At 38.9% G+C, this 13,072-nt stretch overlaps 1 protein-coding gene across 5 annotated transcripts in view; it reads left to right on the plus strand.

The window, feature by feature from the left end:
* dyrk1b (dual-specificity tyrosine-(Y)-phosphorylation regulated kinase 1B) overlaps nt 1-13,072 on the plus strand; it is a 45,042-nt gene that overhangs the window by 28,709 nt on the left and 3,261 nt on the right. For 2 of the 5 annotated variants that reach the window (XM_077214889.1, XM_077214885.1), the window contains exons 2-10: nt 3,905-4,050; nt 4,866-4,985; nt 5,107-5,295; nt 5,937-6,084; nt 6,425-6,711; nt 7,096-7,242; nt 9,125-9,265; nt 11,670-11,973; nt 12,949-13,052. In XM_077214889.1, the coding sequence (XP_077071004.1) occupies nt 3,988-4,050; nt 4,866-4,985; nt 5,107-5,295; nt 5,937-6,084; nt 6,425-6,711; nt 7,096-7,242; nt 9,125-9,265; nt 11,670-11,973; nt 12,949-13,052 (1,503 nt within the window). In that variant the 5' untranslated portion in view covers nt 3,905-3,987. Of the gene's footprint in view, nt 1-3,399; nt 3,752-3,904; nt 4,051-4,865; nt 4,986-5,106; nt 5,296-5,936; nt 6,085-6,424; nt 6,712-7,095; nt 7,243-9,124; nt 9,287-11,669; nt 11,974-12,948; nt 13,053-13,072 lie in introns of those variants that run through there. The other 3 variants (XM_077214887.1, XM_077214884.1, XM_077214888.1) reach the window with 2 other exon arrangements.

Here is a 13,072-nt window from a genome sequence, read left to right on the forward strand (position 1 = left end):
GCAATGTGCTTGTTTTAGTATTGGCTGTTTCTGTGGATGTTAATTATGCATCTATAGCTAATGATCATTTTATTTAATTTTTAATTCACTACGTAAGCTCTCAATTTGCCGTTGTCACTGTATGAGGCGTCCACCCAGATGGCTTTTTTTATTAATAGTGTGGAGTCTGACTCAGCTATGGAGGCCTGAGTGTTTAAAGTTCTCTGTGGTTCTGTTTGGGCTTTGGCCGCCAAGGAAAGGTTGAACGGGGTTATATCGCATAACACAGGTGCTGAACTTAGTGGAAAGGTTGTAAGTTTTGCAGAAGCCTCTCTGAGGATGGTGTCCTCTTGCAAATGAGTGAGTTCTGAGAATCAAAAGTGGAGATGACCGGAAGGAGATTCTGGGAGGTGGTGGCACAAGCTCACTCAGTTCTTAAATAAATAATCTTTCTTAAAATTTTAATTTGGTAAGCCGCAAGTATAACTCCCCAATGCTAGTTTGGTCATCAATGCATGTGTGCTCCTTCCTATCTTTAAATGCAAATATGAAAGAGATTACAAATATCCTGTTGCATGTTGGGAGATACAGTAATGTTCATTCTCTAAATTTTTCTGGTTCTGTAGGAGATCTTTGTCGTACCTGCTCACAACTACCCGTACTATTGTTGGACAGAGTTTAATCCTGAAGTCCTCCCGTGTTTGGCATGACATCCATGTGACCTGCCATCTCCGGGCAGGCACGCATACTTTGGACAGTGGGCATGATGTGACGCACACATCCTTGCCTTGTTCACCTCTATGTACTGTATGTCTACCATGTCTCTCTTTCCGACACATGGTCGGGTGTTCTTTGTTCAAGCAACACCAACTTGTTGCTTCATAATAAGGTCAAATTTTAGTTTTTATGATGCATGGGAATTACTGAGCCCCTCAAGTTGCTCTTTATGGACACATTGTTGCTGTTTAACTTGTTTTTCTAATGCTTTTCGCATTTGTTCAAAGTGGGGCAAAACGCTAAATAAGTTGTGGATAATACCCAGAGTTTCCTCACGGTCCTCTTTTCCCTTCATGCCTATCATGGTGTGTCCAACTTTGGCTCAATAGCACCAGCGTTCCCATTACCCTAACAGGGAATAAGAGAGGGGGTCAGTACGGACATGGGAAGGGTGAGGTGGGAGTGATGGGGAGGGGTGTTCAGCTGTTCGCATGCACACACAACCATCCTCTTCCTGTGCCTTAGAGACAGGGAGTAGGCTGGTCTGTTGCCATGGTGACACTGTGATTGGCAGCTGGCAGCTGTGTTTGGTCAGCTGTGGGGATGTGGAGTGAGTTGGTTAGTGGGGGAGTCTTTGCATGGTTGATTGCAGCGGATGATTACTTCATCCACCACCTGATATATTTAACCACTGCGTTGTGACACTTGTGTATGTGACAATAAATTCTACCCAGGCACCTGTGTGTCTATAGAGAAGCATGTGCCTCTTTTATATTTTATTAATATGCGTTCCCATCGGGGGCAACATTTATGCGAGCGCTACAGCCAGATCAGCGTAGATTGAAAGCGAGAAGGGGGCGGGGGGGAAGAAGAGAGGTAACAGGCAGGGAAAGGGAGGGCGAGAGCGGCATTGTGGGAAGGGTTGCTGATACAGCACAAGCTACCAGGTTTATTTATAGAGACCTCGCCGCCCAGCCCTTGGATACCAGCAGCCAATCAGGAGGGAGGGAGAGAGGGGGCCTCTGCCAATCAGAGTGGAGGAAGGGGGGTGTCACACTCAGGAAGTTCTCAATGTGTTCATTTGAGCATTTAAAGGCACAGTGTGACATTTTTCCTGGTGCTCAGCAGATCACGCTCTTTTAGTCATTGTTTCACTCTGAAAATGAGGCCAAGGAAATAAATTGAAATTAGAGCATGTTTCTTCAGGGCATTATGAAAGGGATTTTTACTCATTAGAAATGAAATTGTGTGGGATTTTGTTGATTCTAAGTGCAGTGCACAAGTCATGTTTTCTTAGATGCCTTTAAAACATTATGCCTTTTTAATTGAGCTGTCTTGTCATTTGCTACAGGGTCCATGTAGAAAGAAACCAGTTGGAGATACTCCTACATATGTATATCCAGACAGGCTTCCTGTCAGTGAGTTGGTACTGGGACTCCTCCTATGGGCATGTAACAGCAATGCTTGCCGTCACTCCCTAGGATTGATGGTGGTCAGATGTGTCGTTTTGCACTTTGTTTAAGCTACGGCCATTGATCGCCCAGCCATTTCAAGTTGTAATGTGTCATTGATAAATTTCACCCCCATTACTCCTCACCTGTCAGCCCCTGAAAGCAGCAATAAAAGCATTCACTGTGGAATATCTCATCCATTTCATATCCCCTCGTTAGACGTTTAAGTCCCTGCTTCCGCACTCAGCAATCTTACTTAATTACTGTACTCTCGGCACATTCTCGCCTCTTTCCCGAGATGTCCAATACTTCCTTTGTACATTATGAATGTTCAGTGTGCTAGTGGATTATTGTGGGTAAAAAAAAAACTCACATCCTGTAGTTAAAATTTCAGTCCATCAAATTTGGGACAGCATTAATTCTTTATACGGCTGTAGTTTAGTGCTCTGTTAGTCCCTTGGTCTTTTGTACACATAACTAGCTCCAAAAATTTGACTGGCCTACATTTTGAAAGGTTTCATGTTTGTATGCAATTAATGTAGTTTTTATATTAGGCACAGTTTTTATGCTTGATGGTCTCAGATTTCTTGGTTGGGGGCTCTATACTAGTTTATAAGGGTTAATCTCACAAAACCGGTTAAGAATATGTCTGGGTCATACTTTAAAAAGTATTATTTGCGTGTAGACAATTAAGCTTGTTTTTAAGAGTAATAGTTTTTTTTGGACAATGATATTATTTTCATCTCAATTAAGCATATTTCTCTAAATTTTTATTTATTTAATGCAAACAACTCTCTGTTCTTGTTACTTTAATTGCTATATATATATATATATATATATATATATATATATATATATATATATATATATATATATAGCTTATGTATACAAGTGTACTTTAGTTTTTATGTAGAAAAATTACAGTTTTACACATTTGATCGGAAATTGTGCTTAATTATTATGAGAATAATGCTTAAAACAATGCTAAAAAGTAACTGGACCTACGAAATATATATAAAAAATATGCATAATATAGGTTATTTTTTTAGGTGAAAAATGACATGCTTTTACAATGATTCACCTTTAATTTGAGGTCAGCACTACTCTAGCAGGCAGCCTAATGTGCAGGCTGTATTTGAAAGTAATAGCTGCAGCATATTCTTGGCCAACGAGTGGCAGCACAGGACCATGGATAGCTCTGCTTGCCTCCCAGTCACTCCCATCATCCACTGAGATTTTGGTGTGCAATGTCATACGACCGTTTTTCTTTGTTCCACCGGTTTGGCAGTGACATACTGTACAGTGATTTTCTGGCGTTTGCACATCGCCCGCCCGTAGCTGTTGGAAAAACACACGCTGCTTAGAAAGTTGAGAGAATTATTCTGATTTGGAAACCATTCTCAGGGCTTTGAAGGTGTATTGCAGAGTATTCCCACCTTCAATACACGATTGTCATGCTGACCTGAGGAACGGTGCTGTAATTTCCCAGCCAAAATGAATTGGAGCTTCTTGAGAGGATAACCGATCATTCTTACAACTGTTCCGTCCGATTGTTGGCGATTTCAAAGACCTCTGAAAATGCCTTCAGTTTGACTTCCAATATGGTGTGTGTGAGTCTGTGTTCATATTTCTACTTCCCCCTGCAGTGCAGTGTTTCTCCCCACACCCATGTCAGTATTTGCTTGGCTTGTGCGATGCACTTTAGCAATGTGTCTTCTGAAACCTCTCTCGTTTTTTCCCCCTATTTCTCTATGAAGGTGGAAGCAGCTCAGGATGCAAGCCCCCCTCCTCTACCCTCTGCCAGCCTGCCGCCTTGGGCTTCTCCCCCGCTGAGCCAACCATGTCGAGCCAGCACAGCCACCCCTCCTTCAGTAACATCCACTCCATGGCCGACCAGCAGCAGGTACCAGAAACATGCTCCCTTGAAATTAAATGATATCATATGACCCGTATGTAAAGCATCATTCGCAAAGTTATCGTGTTGTGTAAAGATGTGTTTGTGACTTGCCCCTTATCATATAGATAAAAATTGTTTTTTATTTAAAAAACTTGCTTAAAAATTGCAATTGAATAAATAAAAATAAGTTACATTCTGATATATGCATATACTGTATTTAAATGCTAAGAAAAGCCCTCAAATGAAGACTTGTAAATCATAGCTATAGACATTAAAAAAATTAACTTTAGAGGTCATTATATTGTTTTATTTCCTGTCACTGGCCTACAGTTCACATCTTTATTATGCGGTTGAGTTTGTCTGTCTGAGGTAGACTAGTGGTTTGTTCATCCATAACATGTATTTATATTTTGCAATATTTCATTATTGGTCTTTGTATAAATACATATTGACGTAATCAGCTATTGCATCAGTATTGCATGTAGGTTGGAGATTCCCTTTATGGGTCTGGAGGGTGATTAATAATGTGCTTCATTTTTTATTGCAATATTTTATTTATAATTTATCACACTAAATGAATGCATTAAATTAACAGCCGTATTTATTAGTAAAGTTTTCATACTTATTAAAGTACTTAAATTAACGTTCTAAAGATGTTATAGGTTTTGTGTGTGTGTGTATATATATATATATATATATATATATATATATATATATACACACACAGTATATCCTTTAATTTGATTGTTTTTTTTGTTATGGTGCTTCCTCTGTTTCCCCTCTTTTTTTCTTAATGTTGTCTTGGTGTAACTTTTTTCCAGGTGCTGTCAGATATGACCATCCTGCAGAGGAGGATTCCACCGAGTTTTCGAGATCCTGCCAGCGCCCCGCTACGTAAACTCTCAGTCGATCTCATCAAGACATACAAGCACATCAATGAGGTGAATCCATCCCAGGCTTTTTCATATTCACACTTATACTTAGACCAATTGTACCAACCCCCTAGTCGTTAGTGAAGCAGCAATAGAGGTGCAAATATTAAACGTTGTGCTCGTTTTCCAGGTGTATTACACGAAGAAGAAACGGCGAGCCCAGCAGGTTCCGCCTGAGGACTCCAGCACCAAAAAAGAGCGCAAGGTGTACAACGACGGCTACGATGATGACAACTATGACTATATTGTGAAGAACGGGGAGAAGTGGCTGGACCGCTACGAGATCGACTCACTTATTGGCAAGGGCTCCTTTGGACAGGTAAGCCTGAAGATGAGAATAGAAGTCTAGGCTAAAGGAATACATGCATAAAATCAAACTGAAACAGCACTCTTGTTCAACAGGGTTTGTGACAAACTACAAACTAGCAAATAATGTCTTTTTTGTCTCCTAAATAACTTAATTTGATCCAAAAGGAAACTGAAAACAGTCTGCATAAACGTGATCATTTTGTAAAACAACATTGAACTATCATTATTCTCATTATTTTATTTTGGTGAAAAACTGATGATAGTTTGTACATAACCATAGTTTTTAATATGCTCCTGGTTCCAAATCTGCTATATGTACACCTTTCTGTCCCAAAACAAAAAATGGTAATGTTTTGTTACATTAGATTTGAATTGAAACTTATAAAAAAAAAATTAAATAATGAAAATAAAGGAGTGCTTTGTTTTCTCAATTAATGCATATTATAAGCAAACCACACTATAGACTAGAATAAATGACAAAATAAGGATTTGTTAAAGTAAATACGAAGAATTGGAAAGTCTGGGTACAGAAACTGTTGCATTTTTTTTAAAAATGTTAAATTGTATATATGAAATTTCTTATGTTGCTACTTAATGTTTCTGTAGTAAAACTAAAACCAAGTGTGCACTAATTTGCTCCTTTTTGTGTAGGTGGTGAAAGCCTATGACCACCATGAGCAGGAGTGGGTGGCCATCAAGATCATCAAGAACAAGAAAGCCTTCCTGAACCAGGCCCAGATTGAGCTGCGGCTTCTTGAGCTCATGAACAAACACGACACTGAGATGAAGTACTACATAGGTAAAAAACAGACACTGTTCGCTTGTCTGTACACGTACAAGAATACGACAAGCAGCTGTTACTCTACATTTAGTCTTCCATAGAGAACCCTTTGACCTAATGGCAAGAGAATTTCCTCCCACCCAAAAGCAATAAGTACTCGAGACTAAAAGTAGTTCATGAGACTATTTCATAGACGGAAAGCAAAGTGTAATGGACAATCTGGATCTCATGGATATCTAGTTCACTTGCTAAACGTTCTTTTAAACATACTTATTTCCAACTCTTTTTGTGATAACTTTGAGAAACCTCAAAGCAACCTCTCTAATATATCTTTTTTTTCTCATATTTGTTTCCTCAGTTCACTTAAAGAGGCACTTCATGTTCCGTAACCACCTGTGCCTGGTGTTTGAGCTTCTCTCCTACAACCTGTACGACCTCCTGCGTAACACCAACTTCCGCGGCGTCTCGCTCAACCTGACACGCAAGTTTGCTCAGCAGCTGTGCACGGCGCTGCTCTTCCTGGCCACGCCCGAGCTCAGCATCATCCACTGCGACCTCAAGCCTGAGAACATCCTCCTTTGCAACCCCAAGCGCAGTGCCATCAAGATTGTGGACTTTGGCAGTTCCTGCCAGCTAGGACAGAGGGTGAGACAGCGTCTCAGGCCCATTTGCGTCACTGTTTGTTAACAACAGGCTGATAAGGTCATACACAGTAGCAACTACAGTGAACTTGCATTTAAATAAACACAATGAATAGTGGAGACATGCTGTGCGGATCTTTTAATGATAAATGCATCTGTAAGAGAGAAAAACGCGCAATGTTGGTGGGATGTGCATTCAGAGCACATTCTAGAGGACTTTTCCAGAGCTGAAATGGATTTTACTACTTAAGATTCCTAGTGGCTGTGCTGCACCCTTCTTATCTTTCAGCTTCTGCTGCCCACTAGTGGAGAAAAGTGAAAATGTAATAGTTACTTTTGTATCTTGTATTTGTGCATGCCATTCATTTCTGTTTTCCTCCTCACTTAGATTTACCAGTACATTCAGAGTCGGTTTTACCGGTCTCCTGAGGTGTTGCTGGGCATGCCGTATGACCTGGCTATAGACATGTGGTCCCTAGGCTGTATCCTGGTGGAGATGCACACGGGCGAACCGCTCTTCAGCGGCTCCAATGAGGTACGGCTCGGGGATTAGTCACACAATGACTGTGCAAAGCATTTGTGACGTCTTTCTTTGACGCTCAGGCTAAGACTTCACTTGTAAGAACCACACTTCAGTAAACTTAAACAGGCATACAAATAGGATATAAGACAGATTTTTTTATTTATTCCCAGGCTTGTCAACATTATGCATTATTAAAATATTATAATTATTTTAAAGACATTAAGTCAGCAGATTACAGTTGCTACTGTAAATATTTAAAACAAGAGATGCCACTTGTCCCATCCCTGACTTACACTAATGAGTCCATCATTTTAAAACTGACAATGATGTGCTGCACTATGTAAAAAACAACAACAACAAAAAACAGTTTTATAATTTTCAGCTACTTAAAAGACACTGATAAATGCGATGTAACACCCAAAGACATTTGTCGGATGCATATGTATATAAACCAATTAAATAAAGTACAGTCGGAACCAATGTTGTTATATCCATTAAAAATAGTTTTCTATAGTTGAAATGAACCTGAAACAAAATATAATAATTAGATTAAAAACTAAAATTAGAAATGTTGAATAATTTAATTATTTAATGAAAGTGAAATAAGTTTGTTGAAATACAAAAATTACCCAGACTAAAACTGATATACAAATGAAAGCTAAATAGATTTTTTTTAAACTAATAAAAATGACAAAAGCACAAAATAAAATGACTAAAACCTAAAGGGTTAGTTCACCCAAAAAGGAAAATTATGTCATTAATGACTCACCCTCATGTCGTTCCAAGCCCGTAAGACCTCCGTTCATCTTCGGAACACAGTTTAAGATATTTTAGATTCAGTCCAAGAGCTTTTTGTCCCTCCATTGAAAATCTATGTACGGTATACTGTCCTTGTCCAGAAAGGCAATAAAGACATCATCAAAGTAGTCCATGTGACCTCAGTGGGTTAGTTAGAATTTTTGAAGCATCGAAAATACATTTTGTTCCAAAAGTAACAAAAACGACGACTTTATTCAGCATTGTATTCTCTTCCGGTTCTGTTTTCAATCCGCGTTCAAGAGACCGCTGACGTAAGACGAGCTGACGTGTTATCTGGTGCGCCCGAGCTTCGTTTACAGTCTGAGGGAGACGCACGCTGTAAACAAAACAATCTTCGCAAACATGTCTAAGGATTTCGACACAGGGAAAGACTTGCATTTTTTTTTAACCAGACATATTTATTTGAACCCGAATACACGGACGGACCAGATAACAGGTCAGCAGCGTCTTACGTCAGCAGCGTCACTGGGATCGTGAACGCGGATTGACAACAGAATCGGAAGAGAATACAATGCTGGATGAAGTCGTCGTTTTTGTTATTTTTGGAACAAAATGTATTTTCGATGCTTCAAAAAATTCTAACTAACCCCCTGAGGTCACGTGGACTACTTTGATGATGTCTTTATTGCCTTTCTGGACAAGGACAGTATACGTACATAGATTTTCAATGGAGGCACAGAAAACTCTCGGACTAAATCTAAAATATCTTAAACTGTGTTCCGAAGATGAACGGAGGTCTTACGGGCTTGGAACGACATGAGGGTGAGTCATTATGACATAATTTTCATTTTTGGGTGAACTAACCCTTTAAACTGAAATAAAAATGAATACTGAAAATATAAAAAATAAAAGATAATTTAAAGTATTAATAAATACTATGATATAAATAGTACTAATAATACTGGTCTGAACACAATATCCTGTGTATACACCTTTTAATCAACTCCTCAAGTAATAAATGCATTTCAGAAGGTATTGATCTGTCATGTATATGATATTTAATATATGCTAACATGTCAGTTGCAAATAAAGTCCATTTGGATTTTACCCTGACACTGTGCTGTATCTTTCTCAGGTGGACCAGATGAATAAAATAGTGGAAGTGCTGGGGGTCCCGCCCAACCATATGTTGGATCAGGCCCCTAAAGCACGCAAGTACTTCGACAAGCTGTCCGACGGCCTGTGGACCGTCAAGAAAAACAAGGACATTAAGAAGGTACTTTACCCTTCGGCCTCTGTGAGTAAAACTCTGCTTCTACTTATCCTTCGCCCTCCTCCCAAAGACCACCCTTCCTTCCTCACCATCACCTGCTCCACACCGACGCTCACCTTATCCTCAGGGAGAGGGGAAGAGAAAAAAGTAGGGATAAAATGGAGGAGGGTGGAAAAAAAGGTTGGGGATGAAATTTAAGCAAGGCTAATGTGTGCTAGTGAACCTCCTCCTCTCTCCACTGACCCGCCTGTGCTTACAGAGACACAAGGTCAATCTAAACCCCAACCTACAGCATCTGTTCTCCTCATCAGCATCATTGCCCTCATCATGATCATTTTCACAACCATCCTCATTATGTCTCTGAATCACTAGTTAGGAGCAGGCATGTCAGTAGCACTTACAAAATGATACACATCGAGAAACGTAAACTAAAAGGCCAAAAATATACAGCCACCCCTTTTTAAATATTATATGCTACAGCATATAATGATAACTTAGAGGATTGGACCAACTGTTTATTAATGCAAACAGTTTTTAAGTTAAATGCTCATTAAGTACATATGAGGTTGGGGTGTCCAGATACTTTTGGCCAAACAGTGTACACTACCATTTAAACATTTGGGGTCAGTACAATTTTCTTTTGGAAATAATTTAATACTTTAATAATACTACACTAACGTGATAGTAAAGACTTTTACATTGTTACAAAAGATTTCAAATTCAAAAATGCTGTTCTTTTTAACATTCTTTTCATCCTGAAAATATTACTCTTATCACAAAAATATTAAGCAGCATAGCTGTTTTCTACATTGATAAGAAATTTTTGATTTTAGAAAGATCACGTGAAACTAAAGTCTGGAGTAATGATGCTGGTAATTGAGCTTTGCCAACACATTAATAAATTACATTTTAAATTATATTAAAGTAGAAAACTTTAAAGATTTACAGTATAGATGCAATAATGTAATTTGTGTAATCACATTGGCTGAGCCCTATTTCTTAGCAGCTCTCAGTCTAGTCAACGACACGCTTGGGTCACAGGTTAAGCGAGTGCAGCCAGTTGCTAGAATGACCCTGTTTCCAGTGAAGATAAGTGAAAGTAGCATCAGGTTAAGAATCTAGAAAGTGTGTGTTTGCGTATGTGGCCGCAGATTAAGACGCAAAGCTAATAGCAGGTGAAGGGTAAAAGTCTGGATGAGGTCCTAATACACTTTGTTTTACAGGATTAATGTCTGGCACTTACTGCCAACTCATCCAGAGACTCACCTCAAATGCTCCAGCATGCATTTTGTACTTCTGTGTGTACAATAGAGAAAAACATTTGAAAGCTTTGCTTTGTACTCTTTTACAATGTAGATGTTGGTTCGTTTTAAGTCTTTATTGTAGTATTTATGGACCAGGATATATAATAGCACAGAATAGGTTCAGTGTCAAAGGTTCTCAAACTGTGTATATGACAGGGCTCAACAATGTTTTTTTTTTAGCAACATATTTGTCTCACAAATATTGTAATATTTCAGGAATAAGAAGGACGTTTACTACAAAAATACATTATTTGTAGTAAACTTATGCTTTTAATTTTCCATAATAGCTGGAAATCATGTATCTTTATTGTAATTCCATGACAGGTATAAAAACATTTTAATCTTGCTAGAAAATGATATGCATATGATGATTCCAGGAAAAGTTTTATTTATAAATCCTTTCAATAAGTCTCATTGTTGAACCCTGTATGACACTTAGAGCTCCTATGCAAATGTCATTATTCACACAAAACCACAAATATCTCATTTTCAGTCCCCTTCACCTGCATTGATTAATGATTTATTTGACTGATTAGTTTCCTATTAAAGTCAACATGAAATCAAAATGTACTTTCCTATACATATTCCAAAGAATAAAAATGTTTCCTAACCCTTTTCAGCTATGTTTTAGGCTGCTGTTGTAGGTACTGTAGCCTAAAACTAAATTCTTGCCTGTAGCTAACACAGTAGTTTAATTCTGGTTTAATGTTACTGTAAATAAACTTGCATTCACATCAGGCTCTATTTTGATATGGAATTTTCATGAAAAGTATGAAACGTACTTTTCATGTTTCAGTCAGTCCTAATAACAATTTTTTCCCCAATAACTATTGTTTCACTCAGAAGTGGGTTACAAACACCATTTCATGTTGACTTTATAGTATTTAATTAATAATATATAACAAGTTTATTCTTCTAACATTAGTAGATGTATCTATTTATTAATTATACAGCTTGGTATTAATAATAATATGTTCTTAGAATGATAGTTCATCAACCTTTGCTTTTAAATGATGACATTTCAACTGTTACTGCACTTCACTAAATGCTACCTGTTTGTGCCTCGTTCTCTTCCCTTCCTCTGTGTTGATTCGTCACTCCAGGAATATAAACCACCTGCCACGCGACGACTGCATGAGATCCTGGGGGTGGAGACGGGAGGTCCAGGGGGGAGGCGAGCTGGAGAGCAGGGCCACGCGCCCTGCGACTACCTGAAATTCAAGGACCTGATCCTGCGCATGCTGGACTACGATCCCAAGACGCGCATCACGCCCTTTTACGCGCTGCAGCACAACTTCTTTAAGAAGACAACAGATGAAGGCACCAACACCAGCAGCTCCACCTCCACCAGCCCTGCCATGGACCACAGCCACTCCACCTCCACCACTAGCTCCGTCTCTAGCTCCGGTAAGTGTTTGTAATGCCGCGGTCACACTAGACTTTGAGCATGCAAGATTTATACAGACTCTGGAACGGTTGCGGCGGCGGAAAAACATTTTTTAAAAAAACAACAACATAATAATATTTTAATATTTACAAAAAAAAAACATTATATTATCATATAATACATTCAAAATGTAAGGGATCCAGATTGCGTCGGGGTCCAGATCACCCTTTTGGGGTTTATTTTCCGATAACAGCCGATAACTTATTACATGGCTACTTGCCACATAAGTAAATAATTAGACACAAAATATTGATTTGAATTGAAATATTTAAGCTTATGCAAAGAAAAACAGGTCCCAGGTGAGGTAAACAGTTATTACAAGACATTTAAGGGATAATTTACCATCGTATCAACAATATTAACATAGACCTACTATTAATACTGGCGGTTTAGTTTTACTGTAAATACAGTTGATAACTGAGGCAAGAGATGGCACCAACTGCATTTGAATGAAACGAGAGAGAGACCGTGGTGTGATACAAGAGACATGAAAGAAGTGTCAGATTCCCAGATGAGCGGGTGCTATTGACAACGGTCGCAACCTGGGAATGTTGCGACTGACTCATCAGAATCAAGCATTTAAAAGAGCTGTGTAACAAGTAAAAATATGCTTTAGTAAACAGTGCTTTAGTGTAACAAGTAAAAATATAACTCCAGTGTACTGGAATCCTGCTTATTAAAAGTTTGTGTTCTTTAAATTAAGCTAAGAGGTCATGGCGTGATGTATTGATCTTTTACCATACGAATTCGTGGCAAACTTGAACTTTGCAACGCATTTGCATGGGATTGTGTTTGTGTCTCCCACATTCGCATGCGTATGAATTCGATGGAATGAAAAGTGTAGTGTGACCGCCCTTTAAACCTGTTACTGGGGGACAATAAAACTAGAAAAGGACTCCTTTTACATGAGCTCTTTGTTGTTGCTCCCAACCCAGGTGGATCTAGCGGTTCTTCCAACGACAACCGAAATTACCGGTACAGTAACCGGTACTACAATAGTGCAGTCACTCACACAGACTACGAGATGCAGAGCCCACAAGTAAGTAATTGTTCGAGCGC

Source organism: Siphateles boraxobius, unplaced genomic scaffold (genome assembly GCF_051911475.1).
Source record: "Siphateles boraxobius isolate OS27281-9 unplaced genomic scaffold, OSU_SipBor_1 68, whole genome shotgun sequence".
Lineage (NCBI taxonomy): Eukaryota > Metazoa > Chordata > Actinopteri > Cypriniformes > Leuciscidae > Siphateles > Siphateles boraxobius.